Source organism: Heloderma suspectum, chromosome 6 (genome assembly GCF_057233095.1).
Source record: "Heloderma suspectum isolate Gila_16-S chromosome 6, 16-S_ref, whole genome shotgun sequence".
Classification (NCBI taxonomy): Eukaryota; Metazoa; Chordata; class Lepidosauria; order Squamata; family Helodermatidae; genus Heloderma; species Heloderma suspectum.
The window spans coordinates 118512023-118535344 of record NC_139463.1 but is presented as its reverse complement, the minus strand read 5'-3'; the positions used below and the strand labels follow the sequence as shown (position 1 = coordinate 118535344).

At 45.9% G+C, this 23322-nt stretch overlaps 2 protein-coding genes across 2 annotated transcripts; both read right to left on the bottom strand.

Moving 5' to 3' along the window:
- Positions 1-11934: 11934 nt before the first annotated feature.
- On the bottom strand, positions 11935-16629 carry LOC146342839 (vomeronasal type-2 receptor 26-like). The gene is made up of 3 exons (XM_084808028.1): positions 16477-16629; positions 14721-14847; positions 11935-12830 (listed from the first exon to the last, which is right to left on the bottom strand). The coding sequence occupies exons 1-3, from the start codon at positions 16627-16629 to the stop codon at positions 11935-11937; spliced, it is 1176 nt and encodes a 391-aa protein (XP_084664154.1).
- Positions 16630-16643: 14 nt separating this feature from the next.
- LOC146342838 (vomeronasal type-2 receptor 26-like) lies at positions 16644-22391 on the bottom strand. Its single transcript, XM_084808026.1, has 5 exons — positions 22126-22391; positions 20392-20683; positions 17320-17992; positions 17126-17183; positions 16644-16704 (listed from the first exon to the last, which is right to left on the bottom strand). Exons 1-5 carry the CDS (start codon positions 22389-22391, stop codon positions 16644-16646), a joined length of 1350 nt encoding a protein of 449 aa, XP_084664152.1.
- Between the last annotated feature and the right edge of the window lie 931 nt (positions 22392-23322).

Below are 23322 nucleotides of genomic sequence, written 5' to 3'. Positions count from 1 at the left end.
TGTCTCTCTGATTTGGACTTGTATGTGCAATTGGTGTTCATTTTGTGCAAATGGAATCATTGCACAAAGCAAACAGCTGTCAAATGTGCAAGTTCTGCAAAAAAACCCAAAAACCCAGCTTTGCACAAATTTCCAGAATTTTCCTTATAGACAAGAGCAAGCACAAATTCGGGAATTTGCAAACATTTTCAGAGAACGTGCTCCTCTTCGCACTCAGTGTTACGAATGGGGCAGTTTTGCGTGATTTGCAACCTAAAACAGAATTCTCACACATCCCAATTTCCTCGGTGTACCTCTTGCACAGTAATATCTGGCCATGTCTTCAGGCCATAATTTTTAAGAGTGCTGTTACAGTAATGGCTTCCACCACTAGAGTTATGTCCAGTCCACTCCCATCCCTTCCCCGAAGGCTGACAGACCCAGTGTGCTCTGCAGCTTGTTAGAGAAAATCCAGACACTGCACAGGTCAATTGGAGAGTTTCTCCTGGCCTTTTCACTCCCCCACCAATTTCTGTTAAGTGTTACCTGAGTGGAAATGCCTACATGCAAAACAAACAAACAAACAAACAGCAATATGAAAAGACTAAAAGAGAGAGAAGAGAATGAGAAAAATACACTATCAAACAACATAAGGGGTGGATTATGGATATGGTGTGGTATCCTGTGCAGTCGTTAGTTCCAGCGTCACTACTACATTGGACCTGCTTGGTGGTCAGTCACATAGTAGGGACATCAGAGAATTCCGTTAAAAAAAATGCGTATGCAAATGGCGGCGGCTACGGCCGCCGCCATTGGTGTTCCTTATTTTTGGCCGTCTTAGTCTACGTAAATATTTACGTAGACTATTATGGTGAAAATAAAGGGGAACGCAAATAGTGTAGTGGGTGCTATTTGCATCCCTGTTTGATTCGCCGTTTTAGCCTACATAAATATTTACGTAGGCTAAAACAGCGAATCAAAAAGGGATGCAAATAGCACCCACTTCGCTATTTGTGTTCCCCCTTATTTTCGCCATCTAAGTCTATGTTAATATTTACATAGACTAAGACGGCCAAAAATAAGGAACGCAAATGGCAGCGGATGTAGCCGTCGCCATTTGCGTATGCGTTTTTTTAAAAAAACCCAGAGTGATAGGCTACGTGAGTCTTTACGTAGTCTATCACGAATGGGGGGGGGAACAGATTGCAAATGGTGGCAGTGGCGGCAGCCGGTCGGAAGACCAGCCGCCACCACTGAAGCCGCCGCTGGAGCCGCCGATGTCCAGAACATCCGCCCCAGGTAAGTCTCGTACTGGGGGGGGGATCCACGGGGGGCAGGGGGGTGGCAGGCCATTCCGCCATGGAGTTTGGGGGGCCGAATGCACTGGCATTTGGCCTCACCGAGATCCATGGCAGAATCTCTGACATCCCTAGTATTTTGAGAGAGGGAGCCTAAGCTGCCTTGGCAGAATCCTGCTCCCCTTCCCTATCAAGGCTAACAGGAGAGGGTCCACTGATGTTATCTTCAAACACAGGCCAGATATCACTGTGGGGATTTCATTGTGCATTGTTTCCCCTCCCACATGGGATGGGGAGTAGCACCCAACCTCAGGTGGCCCACGGAAAGGATGATGGAGAGTTCAGCTGGCCCCTCACTCAAGTTAAGTTCCACAGCCCCACCTTACTGTGACTTCTCCCCTTGCTAAGCTACTGGAGTAATTGATTACCAGGCTTTACATAGCCCACACCTTCCTAGGGGGGGACAAAAGTCACTTACCTGTCGTCGAAGGCCGTTCACGGTGGGGGGGAGCGCTTCGCTGCTCCCCCCGCGAAGTTCAGGCCGGGGGGGAGGCTTCCCACCTCGCCTGGCCGAAATTCAGGCCGGGGGGGAGGCTTCCCGCCTCGCCCCGGCTGAAATTCAGGCCGGGGAGGAGGCGCCTCGCCTCGCCCGGCCGCGAATGCGAAAGTAAAAACAAAAAACAAAAAACGCCCCCTGATAGGCTACGTGACGATTCACGTAGCCTATCACGGCTAGATCTGCAAAGTCAGCCGTGATAGGCTACGTGAATCGTCAAGTAGCCTATCACGGGTGACTTTAAAAAAAAACAAAAAACAAACCGCGTACGCAAATGGCGGCCCCCATAGGGAGCCGCCATTCGCGTTCCTTATTTAGTCGCTGTAGTCTACGTAAATGTTTACGTAGACTACAGCGAAAATAAGGGCAACGCAAATAGCGTTTCCCCTATTTTCGCCGTAGTCTACGTAAACATTTACGTAGACTACAGCGACCAAATAAGGAACGGGAATGGCGGTTCCCTATGTGGGCTGCCATTATCCGTACACTCTTTTTTTTTTAAAGTCACCCGTGATAGGCTATGTGACGATTCACGTAGCCTATCACGGCTGACTTTGCAAATCTAGCCGTGATAGGCTATGTGAATCGTCACGTAGCCTATCAGGGGGCGTTTTGTTTTGTTTTTTCTTTCATAGCAATGGCGGCGGCGGCAGCCAGTCGAAAGACCGGCTGCCTCTCCCACCTCGCTCGAACACCCGCCGAACCGCCGGCCGGACCAGCCACTGGGAGGGACATTTGGTGAAGGTAAGTCCCGTCCCGGGGGTGTGTGGGGTGCGGGGGGGTGGAAGATTTCTCCACGAAACTTGTTTGGGGGGCCGAACACGTTGGCGCTCGGCCCCCCGAAGTCTCGGGGAGAAATTCTCCACCATCCCTACACCTTCCTTTGCATTTCTGTGCTGTGCTAATTCTATGCTAAGGGGTAATATGCACATCTGAGTGGGTTTGTTATGTGTCTCTGTGTCTGATACATGTATATGCGTAGATGACCATGCATTTCATGTGTATGCTATATGCATTTCAATTCTTTACTGCACAGGGCAAATGTATATGTAATACATACATGTTCATGCATGTCTTATACCATAACACTGCTACACCAGAAAACATGAATGCACACAACCCACTTTCCCCACCAAACCTAGCTCAGTTTCTGCTGATGTTTATCTTAAATATGTGACTGTTTTGTGACTTTACATGCAGCGTAATAAGTAACCAGACAATCTTCTGCTCACTCTCCTCCACCACAGAGAAAGCAGGAAGATGTTTTAGAGTTGGCTGAGGCTTCATCATTGCATGTACAATATGGTGAGCTAAAAAGAATGACTGTCAGCCACTAGGGATGTCAGAGAATTCCACCACGGATCTCGGTGAGGCCGAATGCCAGTGCATTCGGCCCCCCGAACTCCGTGGCGGAGCGGCCTGCCCCCCCGCCCCCCCATGGATCCCTCCCCGGGATGAGACTTACCTGGGGCGGATCTTCCGGGTGGCAGTGGCTGTGGCGGCGGCGGCTGCGGTGGCAGGTCTTCTGACTGGCTGCCGCCACCGCCACGATTTGCAGTCTTGTGAAAAAAACAAACAAAAAAACCACGTGATAGGCTATGTAAAGATTTACGTAGCCTATCATGGCTGGGTTTAAACAACAACAACAACAACAACAACAACAATGTGATAGGCTATGTAAAGATTTTCATAGCCTAACATGGCTGGGTTTAAAAAAAAATACAAAAAACCATGTATGCAAATGGCAGCGGCTACGGCCACCGCCATTTGAATTCCTTATTTTTGGTGGTCTTAGTCTACATGAATATTTCCATAGACTATGATGGCGAAAATAAAGGGGAACGCAAATAGCGTAGCAGGCGCTATTTGCGTCCCTTTTTGATTCGCCGTTTTATCCTACGTAAATATTTATGTAGGCTAAAATGGTGAATCAAAAAGGGACGCAAATAGCACCCGCTACGCTATTTGCATTCCCCCTTATTTTCGCCATCATACTCTACGTGAATATTTATGTAGATTAAGATGGCCAAAAATACGGAACGCAAATGGCGGCAGCCGTAGCTGCCGCCATTTGCGTAAGCGGTTGTTGTTGTGTTTTCCCCAGAGCCCTCCGCGGCCGGAAATCTGGCTGCGGACAGCTCTGGCCTGGCTGGGCCTGGCTGGCTGCTCCGCGGAGCTGCCACATAGCACAGCCGGCCATGGAGGATTTCAGGGGGGAGGAATGGATTGCCTCCCCCCCCATCGAGGATTCCGGGGGAAGGACGGAACGCCTCCCCCCCACAATCAACATAATCCGCGGAAAGGTAAGTGACTTTCATACATCCCTATCAGCCACAAATGATGAGCTGCCTGACTTGACTGGGACCTTCCATTTCCTGAAAATGATTATTGGGAACCCTGAAAGATGGAATTGTGCTTTGTCAGTTGACTCCCTGAATTCCTCAAAAATCTCTGCTTACTTCTATTCCAGATTTGTCTGAAGAAGTATTACCTACTGACCTAATGACTCTTCTGAAAACCATAATCCCTTCTTTAAAGGAGTAAAAATCTTGAAGAGTAATTCACATAATGAATTGCAGTGAGCCTACTCTGAGATGCTCTTCACCATTTCTAGTAGGGTTACTGCACTTCTGTACATAACATCCAACAAGGCTGTGGAATTTTACAAATAGCCTGAATTTAAAATTCTTACAATGATATCTTGCCAGATGCAGAATCTCAGGTGAATGCACAGACCCATAGACATAGCATGGCTGTTATTTGGTACGTGAAGACTGAACAGTTGTGAAAATGGCAGGGGGCAGGGGGCATTGTTGTTGTTCAGTCGTTAAGTCATGTCCGACTCTACGTGACCCCATGGACCATAGCAAGCCAGGCCTTCCTGTCCTGCGCTCTCTCCCGGAGTGTGCTAAAGTTCATATTCATTGCCTCAGTGATGCTCTCTAGCCATCTCACCCTGTGCTGTCCCCTTCTCCTTCTGCCTTCAATCTTTCCCAGTACCAGGGTCTTTTCCAGGGAATATTCTCTTTGCATTAAGTGGCCAAAATATTTGAGCTTCAGCTTCAGTATCTGTCCTTCCAATGAGTAGTCAGGGTTGATTTCCTTTAGGATGGACTCATTTGACCTCCTTGCAGGCATGGGGACACGTAACAGTCTTCTCCAGCACCACAGTTCGAAAGCATCAATTATTCGGGGCAAAGCCTTTCTTATAGGGATGGACGAAAGGGACTTACCTGGTCCCACAGCTTGCTTCACAGTGGGGGGGTTCGGGTCTCCCCCCGAAGTTCAGGGGAGGGGGGCGAGGCACCCCGCCTCGCCCGGCCGAAATTCAGGCCGGGGAGGAGCGCCCCGTCTACCCAGCCGTGAAAACAAAAAGTAAAGTAAAAACACACACACACACACCCGTGATAGGCTACGTAATGATTTACGTAGCCTATCATGGCTAGATTTCCAAAGTCAGTTGTGATAGTCTATGTAAATCGTCATGTAGCCTATCTAGGGATGGCGGAGAATTTCTCCCCGAACCTTCGGGGGGGCGAGCGCCAACGCATCCGGCCCCCGGAAATCGGCGGTGAAATTATCCGCCCCCCCCCCGCCCGCCGCCCCCCACCCGGGATGGGACTTACCGTAGCCTAATGTCCCTCCCAGTTCGGCGGGCTTTCGGCAGGGTTGGGGGCGGCAGCCATTACAGCTGAAGTAACAAACAAAGAAACCCCGTGATAGGCTACGTAATGATTAACGTAGCCTATCACGGCTAGATCTCCAAAGTCAGCTGTGATAGGCTACGTTAATCGTTACTTAGCCTATCACGGGTAACTTTGGAAAAATAAAAAAGCACATACGCAAATGGCGGCCCACATGGGGCACCACCATTTGCGTTCCTTATTTGGTCCATGTAGTCTACGTAAAGATTTACGTAGACTACGGCGAAAATAAGGGAACGCTATTTGCGTTGCCCTTATTTTCGCCGTAGTCTACGTAAATCTTTACGTAGACTAGACGTGCCAAACTAAGGAACGCAAATGGCGGCGCCCCATGGGCGCCGCCATTTGCATACACGCTTTTTTTTTTGTTTTCAAAGTCACCCGTGATAGGCTACGTCAAGATTTACGTAGCCTATCATGGCTGACTTTGGAAATCTAGCTTTGATAGGCTACGTAAATTGTTACATAGCCTATCATGGGTGTGTTTGTTTTTTTTTTACTTTCATTTTTTATTTTGCAATGGCGGCGGCAGCAGCCGGTCAGAAGACCAGCCGCTGCCTCCGCCCCTGCCGAACCGCCGCCGAACCGCCGCCGGGACCCACCGCTGAAAGGGACATTCGCATGAGGTAAGTCCCATCCCGGGGGGGGCAGAGGGCCGGCGGGGAATTTGACCATAAATTTCGGGGGGCCGAATGCATTGGCATTCGGCCTCCCGGAGATTCGTGGAGAAATTCTCCGCCATCCCTACTTCCTTATAGTCCAGCTCTCACAGCCATACATTACTACTGGGAAAACCATAGCTTTTATTATATGGACCTTTGTCGGCAAGGTGATGACTCTGCTTCTTACTATGCTGCCTAGGTTTGCCATAGCTTTCCTCCCAAGGAGCAAGCGTCTTTTAATTTCTTGGCTACAGTCACTGTCTGCGGTGATCTCGGAGACCAAGAAAATAAAATCTGTCACTGCTTCCTTTTCTTCCCCTTCTATATGCCAGGAAATGATGGGGCCAGATGCCATCATCTTCGTTTTTTTAATGTTGAGTTTTAAACCAGCTTTTGCACTCTCCTCTTTCACCCTCAACAAGAGGCTCTTTAGATCCTCTTCGCTTTCTGCCATTAGGGTGGTATCATCTGCATATCGGAGGTTGTTGATAATTCTCCCAGCAATCTTAATTCTGACCTGTGATGCATCCAACCTGGTGTTTCTCATGATGTACTCTGCATATAAATTAAATAAGCAGGGCAATAATATTCAGCCTTGTCGTACTCCTTTCCCAACCTTGAACCAATCGGTTGTTCCATGTCTGGTTCTTACTCTTGCTTCTTGACCCTCATACAGATTTCTCAGGAGACAGGTAAGGTGGTCTGGTACTCCCATCTCTTTAAGAATTTGCCACAGTTTGTTGTGATCCACACAATCAAAGGCTTTAGCGTAGTCAATGAAGCAGAAATAGACGCTTCTCTGGAATTCTCTTGCTTTCTCCATGATCCAGCGAATGTTGGCGATTTGATCTCTAGTTCATCTGCCTCTTTGGAACCCAGCTTGTACTTCCGGTAGTTCTCGGTTCACATACTGCTGAACCCTAGCTTGTAGGATTTTGAGCATAACCTTGCTGGCATGTGAAATGAGCACAATTGTATGGTACTTTGAACACTCTTTGGCATTGCCCTTCTTTGGAATTGGAATGTAAACTGATCTTTTCCAGTCTTGTGGCCACTGCTGAGTGTTCCAAATTTGTTGGCATATTGAGTGCAGCCCTTTAACAGCATCATCTTTTAGGATTTTAAATAGCACAGCTGGAATGCTGTCCTCTCCGCTAGCTTTGTTGTTAGTAATGCTTCCTAAGGCCCACTTGACTTCACTCTCTAGGATGTCAGGCTCAAGTTCAGTGAGCGCACTATCATGGCTATCAGGGACATTCAGATCTTTCCTGTATGGTTCTTCTGTGTATTGTTTCCACCTCTGCTTAATCTCATCTGCTTCTGTGAGGTCCCTGCCTTCTTTGTCCTTTATCATGCCCGTCTTTGCACAAAATGTTCCCTTGAGATCTCTGATTTTCTTGAAAAGATCTCTAGTCTTTCCCATTCTATTGTTTTCTTTGATTTCTTTGCATTCGTCATTTAAGAAGGCCTTCTTGTCTCTCCTTGCTATTCTCTGAAACTCTTCATTCAGTTGGATATATCTTCCCCTTTCTCCCTTGCTTTTTGCTTCCCTTCTTTCCTCAGCTACTTGTAAAGCCTCATCAAACAGCCACTTTGCTTTCTTGCATTTCTTTTTCTTTGGGATGGATTAGTTATGGCCTCGTGAACAATGTTACAGACCTCCATCCATAGTTCCTCAGGCACTCTGTCTATCAGGTCTAATCCCTGAAATCTATTCCTCACCTCCACTGTATATTCATCATGGATATGATTGAGGTCATACCTGAATGGTTTAGTGGTTTTCCCTACGTTCTTCAATTTAAGCTGAAATTTTGCAACAAGAAGCTCGTGCTCTGAACCACAGTCAGCTCCAGATCTTGTTTTTACTGACTGTATAGAGCTTCTCCATCTTTGGCTGCAAAGTACAGAATCAATCTGATTTCAGTATTGACCATCTGGTGATTTCTATGTGTAGAGTCGCCCCTTGTGCTGTTGGAAAAGAGTGTTTGCTATGATTGCTTGGCAAAACTCTATTAGCCTTAGGGATGGCAGAGAATTCTGCCATGGATTCCAGTGAGGCTGAATGCACTGGCATTCAGCCCCCTGGAATCCATGGCTGAATGGCCTCCTGCCCCCCTGCTCACCCCGCAGAACCCCCTGGGATGAAGCTTACCTGAGGCGGATGCAGCAGCAGCTTTGGCGACGGTGCAGTGGCGGCGCGGCAGCAGCAGTGGAAGGGGCGGCAGCAGCGAAAGTTGCAGCGGTCGGGGCGGTGGAGGCAGTGGCGGTGGAAGGTGCAGTGGCGGCGGAAGGGGCAGTGGCAGGCGGCGGCGGAAGGGGCAGGGCGGCAGGGGCGGTGGCGGCAGTGGTGGCGGTTGCGGGGGTTGTGCAGCAGGGGTGGCCGAGTCAGCCAAGGCTAGTCTCCTGGCTGGCAGCTGCTGGGCTCAGCAAATGCAAACAGCGGCGGCTACGCTGGACACCATTTGCATTCACTATTTTTAGCCGTTCTAGCTTACGTAAATATTTAAGTAGGCTAGAAGGGCTAAAAATAGCAAATGCAAATGGTGGCCGCTGTAGCCATTGCCATTTGCGTACATTGTTTTTTTTTACTTTGCTTTGATAGGCTATGTAAATATTTATGTAGCCTATCATGGTTAAGTACAGAGACGCAAATGGCAGCGTCTACGGCCGCCACCATTTGCATCGCTGCTGCCCAGCGGCCGGATGTCCGGCTGTGATCAGACCCAGCCGGCGGCTCCGTGGAATCCCTGTGGAGTGGAGCTGGCTGGGGAGGATTCTGGGGGGAGGGACAAAGTGCATCCCCCTCATTGTGGATTCCGGGGGGAGGAATGGAGCGCCTCCCCTCCCCATGAAGTAGATCCACGAAACGGTAAGTGACTTTCGTACATACTTAATTAGCCTTTGTCCTGCTTCATTTTGTACACAAAGGCCATGCTTGCCTGTTATCCCAGTGATTTCTTGACTTCCTACTTTAGCATTCCAATCCCCTATGATGAAAAGGACATCTTTTTTTGGTGTTAGTTCTAGAAGGTGTTGTAGGTCTTCATAGAACCAATCAACCTCAGCTTCTTCGGCCTCAGTGGTTAGGGCATAGACTGGAATTACTGTGATGTTGTATGTTTTGCCTTAGATTCATACTGAGATCATTCTGTCATTTTTGAGATTGTACACCAGTACTGCTTTTCCCACCCTTTTGTTGACTGTGAGTGCTACTCCATTTCTTCGATCTTGCCATCTCATGTTTGACCACCTCCAGCTTACCTTGTTTCATTGATCTTACATTCCAGGTTCCTACACAATATTGTTCTTTATACCTCTAATAACAAGTCTGTAACAAGAATGAAGTGAGAAAGGCAGTTGTCCAAACTTCCTGTGGTAGGTATAAATGCAATAAAATAAAATAATAATAAAAAAATTAACAACAACCTCAGCTTGAGCCAGGGGATTCTCAGAGAGTTCAGGACATACACAGGCACAGAAATGAGGGTTCAAGCCAACACTCTTTAATTTAAGCCCCTAAGCCAGAAATGTTATACGGTACCAAGAAACTCAGCCAAAGGCACTGGATTTAGTACTGAAACTTATCTTAAAGGAGGCACACACAGATCTGGAGGTAGATTTGAAGTTTATGAGTAAAGCTGGAAGGGAAATGGATAAGAAGTATACCAGGAGTTACACAGAACCATTAAAAATGCCCCAAGAAACATAACAAAATCAATACTTCAGCCTATCTTATACATTAGCATAGTAAGGATCCCAGCACAGGACAGTGCACAATCCAGGAACCAAGGACTTGTCTGGCAAAGGCAAGTTGACACAGGTAGGTGGATACAACTGGGGAACTCTCAAATTCCCCTTTTTTGTCTTTGAGCTAGGAGAGGGAAGCTCTACTGAAACTAATCACAGGCCAGCCCCAGCACTGTTCCCCAGTCCCTGAAAGTGAGGGGCACTTTCTCACAGTACCACAGCTGAGATCAGTCAGCCTCACTTTAGCCCTGAGACCTGGAGCTGATTCACAGGTGGTTACATCACTAAGTGTCTATGTGGTGTAGCTGAATGGAAGGAGCTCCCAGTTAGTACAGGAGCAAAATGAACCTTTTATGACATGATCTCACTGGCCTAATACGAGACACAGAATGGAGTTCTTGACATCAGGTAAGAAGGTCAAAATGAAAAGCAATTGAAAACCAACTGTTTTATGGACTATTATAGTGTTGCTTTCTCTAAGCAGAAAGAATACTTACGATCTTTTAAAAGAAAGAACTTTATTGATGTAATTGTAAAGACAACATTTACTGTGGACCCTATAGCTCTGCTTTGAGCTGCTTTCTCCCACTCTATACCAGCTTGCTAATGAGTCTAACCAGTCTCAGATAGTTCTTGCTGACACTAATAATATGTATCCAGTACCTTAAACTGACAGTTTACTATTCCCAAAAATAGGGGTGTGAAAATCATTAACTATGGCTTCTTCCACATTGGGGTGTGTGTGAGTGAGACAGAGCGCATCAAGGGTTTTTTTTCCCATCCAGAGTATGAAGGAATTTGAGAATTGTAGAAAATTTGTATCAAAAACTGAACTGATACAGAATTCTCTCCCATCTGCACCACCTAATAGATGGAATGCAAATGGAAAAAGCAATGGGAAGGGCAGAGGAAAGAAAGTCTTAAAGTAATAGTAATACAAAGTTGCATAATAAAGCCAATAGTTGCCAGCTGGAATGGACACTGAGCAGACAGATATGGGAGAGGAGGAGTCAGAATTAGGGATGGCAGAGAATTCTGCCACGGATTTCAGTGAGGTCAAATGCACTGGCATTCGGCCCCCCAAAACCCGTGGCAGAATGGCCTCCCCCCCTGCCACCCTGCGGAATCCCCCCGGGACGAAGCATACATGGGGCGGAAGTGGCAGTGGCTCTGGCGGCAGAGGCTGGTCTCTTGGCCAGCTGCTGCAGCCGCAAATGGTGGCCATCATAGCGGCCGCCATTTGCGTGCTTCCAGGCTTCCATGAGAGGCTACCTAAGTATTTACGTAGCCTATCACGGTAAAGGTAGCCACGCAAATGGCATAGCGGCTGCTGTTTGTGTAGCTGCCTTTTCCATGATAGGCTATGTATATAATTATGTAGCCTATCACAGCAAAGAGCAGGGGCGCAAATGGTGTAGCGGCTGCCGTTAGCGTCCCTGCTCTTTGCCATGATAGGCTACGTAAATACTTGTGTAGCCTATCATGGCAGCCTGGAAGGACACAAATTCTGGCCGCTATGACAGCCACCATTTGCGGCTGCAGCAGCCTAGCTGCGGCCAGAACTCCAGCTGCGGCTGGCCACAGCCAGTGGCGCTGCGGACCTGCCATGGAGCGGCTGGCTGGGGAGGATTCTGGGGGGAGGGACAGAGCACCTCCCCCCCACTGCAGAACCAGGTAGGTGTTTTGTACATCTCTACCCAGAATATAGTTGACCCAGGTAATACACTGGAGTCATTGGTTGAAATAGCTGCTGAAACAACTGGTTCTCACAGAGGGAGAATGCAGTGGCAGTTGGTCACAGGCAGACTAATGGGACAATGTCTAAATGTCTTACCCTCTTTCTGATGATAGACAGAGATGACATGTAAATAATACAGGTTGGATTGGCATATCCGTTAACTCAAACTGTTGTCACTTATGAATAGGCCCACTATCTCCATGCATTGGATGTCAGAGAAATAATATATTGAAAGGGATAACTCAGTGGATTAATTCTTTCTTAATGCTCCCCTCTTGTTCAACTCAGGCCTCAGAACAATAATGTAGCATTTTGGGGAAAAGATACATACCAGTAACCCAGCACTCGAGGCTAAGATAGAGAAGATCTCCACAGCTGCCATGTATTTTCCCTTGGTGCTCAGGTAGGTTGGAACAAAAGACAACCAAACACTACAAAATACCAGCATACTGAAGGTGATAAACTTGGCCTCATTAAAAGTGTCTGGCAACTTCCTGGCTAGGAAAGCCACCATGAAAATGGTGATGGACAGAAGCCCCATGTAGCCCAGGACAAGAGAAAACATGAGGGCAGACCCTGGATTACATTGCACAATGATTTCTTCAGTCATTGAGTACATATCTAAATCTGGGAATGGGGGAGAGGTTCTGAGCCACACAAAACAAATGCCAGCTTGAATGAAGGAGCAAGAAAGGACAATGGAAGTGGCCAGCCTTTTCCCCAACCACTTCCTCATTGTGGACCCTGGCTTGGTGGCCATGAAAGCGACAACCACTGTGATGGTTTTGGCCAAGACACAAGAAACAGCCACTGAGAAGATGAAAGCAAATACTAGTTGTTGGAGGAGGCAGGTCACCTGGTTAGGTTGTCCAAGAAAAAGCAAAGAAGAGAGGAAGCAGAGCAGGAGAGAGATGAGGAGAGTGTAGGTAAGGGCCCGGTTGTTGGCTTTGACTATGGGGGAATCTCTGTGCTTTATAAAAGTTTGCAGCACCAAGGCTGTGATCAAGGAAAAAGAAAGAGCAACTGCAGCTAAACTTTTCCCCAAAGGTTCCTCATAGGACAGAAAGCTGATAACTTTAGGGATGCATTGATCTTGGTCCTTGTTTGGATAATGACCTTCTGAGCATTCAAAACAGTCATCAGTGTCTGAAAATAGAAGGAAAGAAAGAGGTGTCATCACAATCTCAAACTATATGAAGTCCCTCCTATCTATGCCAAGTTGAACACCATTCTTTTGAGAGTGTCTGATGGACGGGGCAAATGTACGATCTAGTCTTGTTATGTGCAAGTCATGTTAAATCAGCTTGTGCAACCTGAGGACTTGGAGAAACTGCTTGGAGAACTGAGGCCAACTACTGGTCTTGAGAACCTTGTCCACCCTAGCTTGTAAAATTATAAGAAGAGCCATGCTGGATCAGACCAAGGGTCCATTTAGTCCAGCATTCTGTTCACACAGTGGCCAACCAGCTGTTGACTGGGAACCCACAAACACGGTGGGAGTGAAACAGCACCCACCCACTCATGTTCCCCATCAACTGGGGACCTCTGATACTCAAGGTAGCACATAGCCATCAGGACTAGTAGCCAATGACAGCCTTCTACTCCAGGAAGAAATTTGTCTAACCTCCTTTTCAAGCCATCCACATTGGTAGCCATCACTACATCCTGTGGTAGTGAATCCCAGCATTTCACTATGCACTGCGTGAAATATGTCAGATCTTGACTGAGTTCCTGGACCTCTGAGGTGCCTAATATCTCCTTGGGGAATGCAGAGATCCCTGAAGTGTTGAAGGAAGCAGTGTTCCTTTTTGAAGGAACCAAATGTTGATCCTATTGTTTTGGATAACTACTGTCCAGTATCTAATTTGCCATTCTTGGGCAATGCACTGCTTTGGCTGGAGCAGACTCAGTGTTAGGACAATTTAATGGCCAAATCCAAGAGCAATGCAACAGGCACAGCACAGAGGTATCAGTCCAGCAAGACTGTTCTGAATCAGGCAATGGTCCAAGGCACAGTATTACCAGGAAGAGAATCAGCTGCAAAACCACCACCACCACCACCACTTCTAATTAACAAATGATACCCTGTTGAATGGGGTTATTATTAACTGACCCATGAAATATAGGAGATTGCTTACAAAATACAACCAGTTTATTTTTTAGTAAAGTTAATACTAAGCTGTTCCTTTTGAACAAAAAAAAAAAAATAGCCTTCAGGTCCAACTTTTTTTTTAAGACTACCACTGGTCACAAGTAATATGACCATATCATGTGAATATAAAAGAATCCTGACCTTTTTTATTGTCTTCCAGTTTTCCAAGCAGTTGAACTAAATCATTAACATGAAGGTGAAAAAGAAAGGGTGCCATGACACACCTTTTTTAACAGAACACCCATGATTAATTCACTTCATTGTTAGAACTGGGTCTGACAAAACCAACCCTGGCCTACTTAAAGTTTAGCAGTTGTATCTCCATAAGATGGATCAGCCATCAAAGGCAAAAAATATAAAAATAAAATAGTCCACACATAGTACCTATCTATCAAGTCAAAAGCTGCTGCTGCTGCTGCTGCTGCTGCTGCTGCTGGGAGTTGCATTATTCTTGACTAGTTATTTCCCAAATGCAACCATACCCAATACTGTGACGGGAGTTCCTAAACCCAGTTTGGTCTTTATAAACAAATGCTATTAAGGGAGACCCACTATTGAAACTCATTAACCAGGCAGGTAGCGTGTGTGTGTGTGTGTGTGTTTTAAGGACTTGTAGATAAATGTTTGAATTTACCACTACAGCAACTAATTTTGCAAAAAGTACTTCTTCCCTCACATTTTCCACTGGATTCCAGAGACAGAATGATTACTCTAAAAGGAAAACAATTTCCCACCTCGTTTGGAAAAGGTTTGGAATGGTCAGAATGATGCAGATCAATGTTTGACTCATACCAACTGGTTGCATGAACATTATGGAACTCCCTCTTCCAAAATTAAGGTATTAACCCTATTTGATGGAATATTTGGCGCATTATATCACCTACCACTTTGGTTTGAAATCTTCCCTTCTGAACATGGTTTACAATCATAGCAACAAAATTTCTCCCCTTCCCTCTTTCGCTTCTTATAACCAGGTTGGCAGGTGTCACTACAGACAGAACGGGGCAGGACCTATCCATAAAGATGGAAGAGTGTTTATGGTAGAAGACATTCGAAACATATAATTTTGTTCAATAATAGCTGATACAGAAATAAAACAGTGATCACTTGACATGGAATAATGCAGAACATGATGCATGCAACGATCTGTGAGAACACTCCAAGACATTCCAGATATTACGTGCGAGCCAGAGATGGTTTAAAGAAGACACAGACAACAAGCTTGGGTTGAAAATTGGGCCGCATTTATTGAAATACCTGCAAAGGGGTAACTAGGATGGGCATCTATCTGTGTCAGCGGCTAGCTGGCACTTCTTGGGCGAAAACACACCCAGCCTGAGGGGTGGCGGTGATCTCGCCATCCCTCCGGACTGCCCCTTCTGGGGGAGGTAGACCTTCCGGTGTCACCCCCAACCCGGTGCCGCACAACACCTGGGTGAGTGAGTAGGGTTGGTCTCCCAGGCAACCCTTATCCCCCCGCCGAGCCACACAACCTGTTTGGGGGGCCTCAGGTGTCACCTGTCACCATAAGGTGCCTCTGCATGCACATCATCCCTAATCTCTTTCAGATTCTGCCCGTCCTAGCCGCCAACTGGAATGTGACCGATGATATAGACCGTATTCCCTTACAGGACACACTCAACCCGTAAAACAGTGTGACGTAGGCAAAAAAGACTCACAGTAATAGGCCAATCGAACTGTGAGCCAAAAAATTCCTACATGGCTCCCGAAGGGCAGCTGGCAAGAAACCCACACTGCTTAGGGGAGGGTGGGAGGGAGCTGCGTCGAGCCAGAGAGCTGAGATTGGGAACAGGGCTGAGTTTAAGGCAACTCAGCCTGCCCCTCCTTGCATGGTGGTGCCACTGGGGTGCACCAATCAGAGGCCCCTACGTCTTGTCACCCCACCCACCCGCAATGCCCCCCCTTTCAGCTAGACAAGCTGGTGCCGGGGTTAGGGCATTTTTGCAGCCTTTTGGTTGGCTGAGAAATATTTGGGGGCTGGAGAAAAGAAATGGCTGACCTAGCTGGGTGTCTCATAACATAAATGCAGTGGCTGCCAATTGGTGGTGTAAAGTCCTCTTGTGGCACACAATTTTCTGTTTGGCTTTCCTTAAGCTTTACCAGAATTCCATCAAGCCCTAGTGAATAATTGCCATGGTCATATGTTGAGATATATAGCTGTTTTAAAATATTATAAAGATTTCAAATGTCTGTGACTTTAATGTTGTGTCTCTTTAGAATAATATTTGACGCTGGCTTTACTGCACAGCCTCATCCCCTCTGGCACATTAAATTTAGGCAACAAAATATATTGCTGCATCTGGCACCATGTTCAGATATCCTCATAATGGTTTGATTGATTGATTGCATTAATATCCCTCCTTTTTTACTCTTGCAAGGAACCCAAGGTGGCTTACATTCTCCTCCTCCTCTCCATTTTATCCTCACAACAACAACCCTGTGAGGTAGGTTGGGCTGAGAGTCTGTGACTGGCCCAAAGTCACCCAGTGAGCTTCCATGGCTGAGTGGGGACTAGAACCCGGATCTCCCGGCTCCCAGTCCAGCACTCTCACCACTACACCACACTGGCTCTCATAATGGTGTGCCTACTATGACTGTTGAATAGAGTAGAATCCACACCTGATTAAAACTCCTGTGCCAAATGACTGCGTCCTCATGAATGATGAATACTTTTCCTTTAGAAGCATGGGGATTTAGCCATCCAACTTTCACTTTAAGGAAGGACTTGTTTGGAAATGTGACTAAGTTTGTTATATCGAATCCACCTTCCATTTCTCCATTATCATTCAAAGAGACTCTTTCTCCAGCAGAGTTGTTAAAGGAAATGCCTTGAAGAAATGGGTGGAGCTAAATGAAAAAGCAAGCAAACAAATGAACAAGAGAATAACACCTTACAAAAGTTTTCACACAGAAAATCAAACCACCTTTCTTTCCTAATTGGTGGTTGTATCCGGACATAGACACACATAGAGCACATCCACTGAAAGTAACAGAACCAATCAGGCATGACTTGTGTAGGTCCCACTGATTTCACTGGGTCCATTCAAAACATGAGTAAGGCTGGATTCCAAACATGTTTTTTTTATTCAAGTGGATCCAACAAAGTTCCAACCGGGGTGGGGTGGGGGATCAGTAACAGACTGATGAAAATTTAATGCCTCTTATATTGTAAGCCTCAAGGATAAAGAAATGTGAACAGCACATTGTCTTTATGAATGAAAAATGGGCTATTCATAGAAATGATGCTATTGTTGTGGGGAGACCCTACCTGCCAAGGCTGAAGATCTTGAAGTTCACCCTTTCTGGCACCCACGGTTGTTCTTCCACTTGAATGGGATGACAACATCGCATGCAAGGCATGAGCCACAGCATAGACAGCATTATAAATACTGTAGCTGTGGCCAGTCATGCACATTCGAAAAGAATGCCCAAGAAGGCTCTCCAGCCTCTCCTCCCCAGTACATGTTCCAGAAACCTTGTATGGCAACAGGAGATCTGGAACGGAACAGTCAAATGCTTGCACCCAGAACTCCTCCAGAAAATCATCTGTTTGTGTCCAATCAGGTTTTAGGATCTGAAGATATTTCTGGAACCCAAAATATTCATTTGAGTGAATTGAGAAGGAAATGGCACCTTGGAACACTTCCAAGTCGGAGTCCCGGCTTATTCCTCCTAGTACAAAATCAATCTGGGCTGTTATAACCCACACCTTTCCAACCACTGTATTTTGCTCATGTCCAAGAGCTCCCATACCAACTGTAAAGTGTCGTATATACAGAATGGTAAAAGTTTCACCATAGATGACAAATATTCTGGATTTCCTACAATTGATAAATTGATACATGTTATGGGCCACAGCATTTGCTTCATTATCAGAATGAAAATGTTCTCGGCCAGGGATTCGCCATGTGAAGTCTGAACAGATTCCATTCTGGGAAAGCAATGGCTCCAGGGCCTGCAAGAAAAGTTCCCCCTGATCATCATTCACCACAAAGAGCCCAACCCAAGTCCATCCAAAATGCTTCAACAGGCTGATGATCCCCACATACTGGTGGTATTCATTTGGGACCATGTGATAAAAGGAAGGGAGCTGCATCTTCTCTTTCACTGCTGGGGCAAAGGAGCCATACGTGAGCTGAAAGCATTAAAAATAACTATAAGAGAGAAGTTACAGCAGAACACAAAATCCATCCATATAATAAAGTGCTGTATGAAAAGCTGTTATTTTATTTATTGAATCTCACAATGTTTATATATTGCTAGGGATGTCAGAGAATTTCTCCATGAATCTCAGGGAGGCCGAATGCCAGCGCATTTGGCCCCTTGAGATTGGTGGAGAAATTCTCTGACATCCCCCCCCCCCCCTGGGACGGGACTTACCTTGTTCGAATGTCCCTGGCGGCGGCGGCTGTGGCGGCGGTCCGGCAGTGGTTCGGCAGTGGCGGCGGTGGCGGTCGGTCTTCCGACCGGCTGCCACCACCGCCATTTCCAAATAAAACAAACAAAGACACAAACAAACAAACAAACATGATAGGCTATGTAAAGATTTACGGCTGACTGCAGGGACGCAAACAGCGGCGGCTACGGCCGCCGCCATTTGTGTCCCGGCAGGAGAGGAGGTTTTGCGGCTGGAGGGACGGGGCGCCTCCCCCCCAGCCAGAATTTCAGGGGGGGAAGGACAGGGTGCCTCCCCCCCAGCCAGAATTTTGGGGGGAGGGACGGAGCGCCTCCCCCCCCCCACGAACCAATCTTCGGGATCAGGTAAGGGACTTTCGTCCATCCCTATATACTGCTTTTCCTTAGAATGTTATTTATTGATCAGTTGATTGATGATAATATTTCTGTATAATTTAATATATTACAATCCCTTAGTGGTTCATATTAAAATACAGAAAATATAGCAGCCCAGGTAATATACTTTTAAAATATTTTAAAACACTACAATACTATGGCTATCACAACAGGGCAGTACCAGAATCTTTCACACATCAGAAAAAGCCTTTATGAACCGTTGTGTTTTCAAGAGGCATTTAGGGAACAATCCTATGGCCGCTAGACAGTGACTAGACAGCCATAGAATTGCTCAGTTTTTTGGGAACGGACCTTGGGACCTGCACTCTGAGGTCAGTTCCTGGAAAGCTGGTTCCACTTCCCCTTCCCCGCCACCTCGTAGGTGGTGTGGATATATCCCTGGGCTTCACATTCAGAAGAGCAGTGCAGAGTAGGGCAAAGAGGACATTCTCTATGGCAGAGAGTGGCGGGGAGCGCAGAAGTGCAGGCTATGACACTTCCTATGTGTCCTCCGGCCTCCCCTCCTCTACTCTAAAGTCCTGTGGCTACACAGCTGGAATTGGCCACCCACCTAGCCACAAATGCAGAGCAGCTGGAAGAGAAGATCCATTCCACACTCCACCTACCCTGCATTGGATCAGCCATTGCTTCCAAGTTTGGAGGCAGCCACCAATCACAATAGGATTGCTCCCTCCAATTTTCCACAATTTATGCCTCTCAAAACACATGTGAGAGACTGTTCCAAAGGGTGGATGACACCACCAACATGACCTGCTTACACTCTGCTATCTGGTGACATTTTATTTGTTGCAAAACAAGCAGTAAGGCTTCCCCAGAAGATCTCAGGGGTTGACTAGGTGTGTATAAGGGAAGACAGAAATGGAACCATCATCCCCTTGCTTGTCTGCCCAAGTGACTGTTGGCAAAGGGTCACTGCTGGGGGTGGGGAGCAGAGATTGTTATTCAGACTTCTTTTTCCTGTCCACCAGGCATTCCTACTGTCTCAGCTACTGCTGTTGTTGGCCAGGGAAGGTATTTTTCTTGCCGTAGGTCCATGTTTCACCAGTTGTCTGATAACTAAGAATTATTTTAAATAGCTGGCCAGTTTGAAATAAAACATGCCATCAATGTAGAGAGGAGTGCTTGAGGCTGTCTGTGTAATGGAAGGCTACTGACATTTGCTGAGGTCAATCCTGACTTGAGTTTGGTGTTTTGCCTGGCATTAAGGATAGGGAGGTAAGATAAATTAGTTTTTGTTAATTTTATACCAGAACTTACTCAAGTCGCACCTCCACGCTCAAATTCAAACTGGATCTGTGGTCAAAGATGGTACAATTCCAAGGTTGTGAAGAGATTTGAAAATGTGTATATTTAGGAAGGGGGGCCTAAAAAATACTCGGTTTAGAAAAATGAGTACAAACATGCTTTGAGGTGGAATTCAAGGAATCTCAATGAGCTTGGGTTTTGCTCATCTGTTGTTTAGGATCTTTCTGCAACAAAATAGGAATAGAATGATACAATTTTGAGAAAGAAATCTGGCAAAAGCAGCTTCCTACTCTATTCTGCTTCCTACCCCCATTCCTGATTCTATAATATCCCGCTGTTCCTTAAACATCACATAAGACTTTATTGACCAGTCTTCCTCTTTCAAAAATGTAAAAACCATGACCCTAGAGTCAAGTAAAGGAGAGCATTGCCCATAAGATCAATGAAAGCCCCAGACCTGCCATGTATAGATCCCACCTGTGGAATCTTGTATAGTTTTAAGATTTTTGCTATTTGGAGTGAGGTATCGAAGGCAAATGCCCCAATGACAGCTGCTAGTTTTTTGTGGGTATCACATTCATAGTTGGGGACAAAGCTATGGGTTTTGAAGAGAAGATCCAGGGTGGTACGATAGGTCATCTGTGGATCATTGTAGCTGTCATAGATGTGGAATCCAAGTGTGACATTCAGTAATATCTTGGGATTCTTGTTGATCTCAGTTACAGCAAAAGCCAAGGATAAGATGTGTTGGTAGAACATTGTTACCACACTGAAAATAAAGATAAACATTGTTTCCTTGGGGATCATTGTCAATGCTGAGAATTCATATGGTGGGCAAGTGAAAAGATACATTATGAGAACACCATACAACTGGGGGGCAGGGGAGGAGTACAGAAAAAAGTGAAGCCTGGACTTATGAACACCTTCCAAAGCAGGGGGACATATTAGAGTGCCTTTAAAGTAAAGAGAAAATGTTTATATTCTGACAGATGAGGCAAGGGAAAGAAAGCAGAGAGAGATATGAGAGAAGGTCAGATGCAGAAGTTAACCTGGTGACAGAAAGCTGTGGATTTTGGGAATTACTTAGAGTTTTCCCTAAATATATTGTCACGTCAAACATAGTGTAAGTAATACATTCTACAACCTAAGTACAATATGGGAACTCTGTTTAGAATTTGGGTAATAATATATCCAATTCCAGGTCTCAAACATGCATTTCCTCCTCCTCCCCCTCCTTTTAAAAAACAAGACTGTCACCAAATATATGAGCACATTTCTTAGCAGGGATATTCATCATTTGGAGAAACAAATGGAATTTGCAATAAAATGTTGTTGCGTATCCTCTCCAAGCACTTGTTCAGGGTGACAATGAGCAAGCCATGACCTCCTCCAGGATAAGATTAGCTCTAAAAAATCCTCAGTATGACATTCCACCCTCTTCCCCATGGCCTTTTCTTTTCCATTTTTTTCTTTTCTTTTCCAGCTGACACTCCACATTTCCTGGCAAGTGAGCATGCACAACTGTCAGATCCAGGACGATTTTTCGCTCTCTCACAATGTGTGTTTTTAAGATGGTTCTGCAAACCTTGGGGCTCTTGCAAACATGCAGCTACCTCCCTGCTGTTTCTCAGTAACCTACTTTGATTTATTTTGGACAGCACCCAATCCTGTTCAGTATTAGAGGGACTGTGTTTCATAACTTTTACCACACCCAGACCCAGGCTATTGTCTGGTGCTGACATTGACCAGAACTGACTTCCTTCTCTGATATATCTAAATAGACATCTTTTCCTGCTCACTAATCATGACTTTCCCACCCTTTATCCCAATTGCAACACATTTTGGAAGTTCCGCAAGAGGTGAATGTTCCTGTCCCCCATTTCTTGTACTAGCTTCTTTCTGACTGCAAATCATTATGCCATCCACAAATTACCCTTTTCCAAATATGGTGTAAGGAAATAATAATAATAAAAAACTAACTCTCCTCCCAAAAACCCACCACCACCAACACCAACACCACTACACACACACTCAGTGAGATGTCTCATTATGATTGGAGGATGTTGTGGAGGAGAAGAGTAGAAAACATGAGTAGTGGAAAGGAACGAAAAGGTCTGCAATCCCTCAGCATTCCCTTCTCTTTGCAGTCCATAGTGGCATTATCTGGCCATGTTCATCTGATTCAGATAGTATGCAGAAAGAATTCCTTACACTTTAAAGTCAGAGAACGATTGCCAAGGGAGTTCCTTGAAAGAAAATTCTGGAAAATGGGAAGTGATCAGAGAAACCATTGCACCAATAAGGACGTCCCCAGACTGATAGGATTCATGTGAAATAGGGATAGGATCAGTAGTGAGGCATTTCATGGTATCTAGTTCACACACCCAAGAAAGAAGCAGAAGCAGCAACACTAAGGCTGCCAACCCAGTATTCTGCAAGCAATGCTTCTCTCTGGATGCAAACCCTCCCACATCCATCTACACCATCTGCTGGCTTATGGAGACTCCCTTGGCTGGCATGTGATTATGGAGACTCCCTTGGCTGGCATGTGTAGCAGCAGCAGGGTCTGAAATCCATGCCTTGGACAGCCAATGGAAAATGTCCATACACTGAGGAATTCTGCCCTATAAGACCTGAAGAATCAAGTGACAGAGATCAAAGTGACAGAGCCCTGCTAGCCTCTTCCTATGAAGGGCACACAAGGAGGGGTTTGCGTCACCACTTTCCTACTTGCTTCATCCTTGTTTTCTGGGCTTCTGGAAATCCACTGGTTCTTTCTCAGGGGAAAACACAAATTAAAGTGAATTGGATAATAACAAGGAAGAGATTGTTTCCTGGCTCTGAGTGGCAGCAAAGATAGCAAATATGTTTTTCCAGTCAGAAATGTGACAACAATCATACGGTTTTCACGTGGTGAGGAAATACCAGCAGCAATGTATGGGCCTAAGATGAAGTCCTGAACTTGACTGAAGGAGTGTTGTACTTCAGGATGAGCATTAATTCAAAACTCAAAGTGGTCAAAGTTTTCTAGTTTCCATGTCAAAACTCATTCTGCTGTCTCCATACTGCATTGTGATCTTTGGTTTTTGCTTTGTTTTTCCCTATTTGCATGGACATTACTGTGTATTTTGTACATATTTTCCCCAATGGAAGCACCAGTTTTGAACATCTTTGAACAGACATTCTTTCGTCATAGAGAAAACAGGAAAGAGGATCTTTGACTGACTCTGCTATCCTGCCAAGGGATAACCACATAGTTTATACAACCAACCCACCATATGTGAAGGAATCTCCCCATTTTTCCTGCCACTGTTTCCTTTTTAAAATGTTCATACTTCGGACTATGAGACTCCCTGCCACAAAACTGTCTCATCCTTCAGGTTTATAGAGGGCATTGTGTACATATGG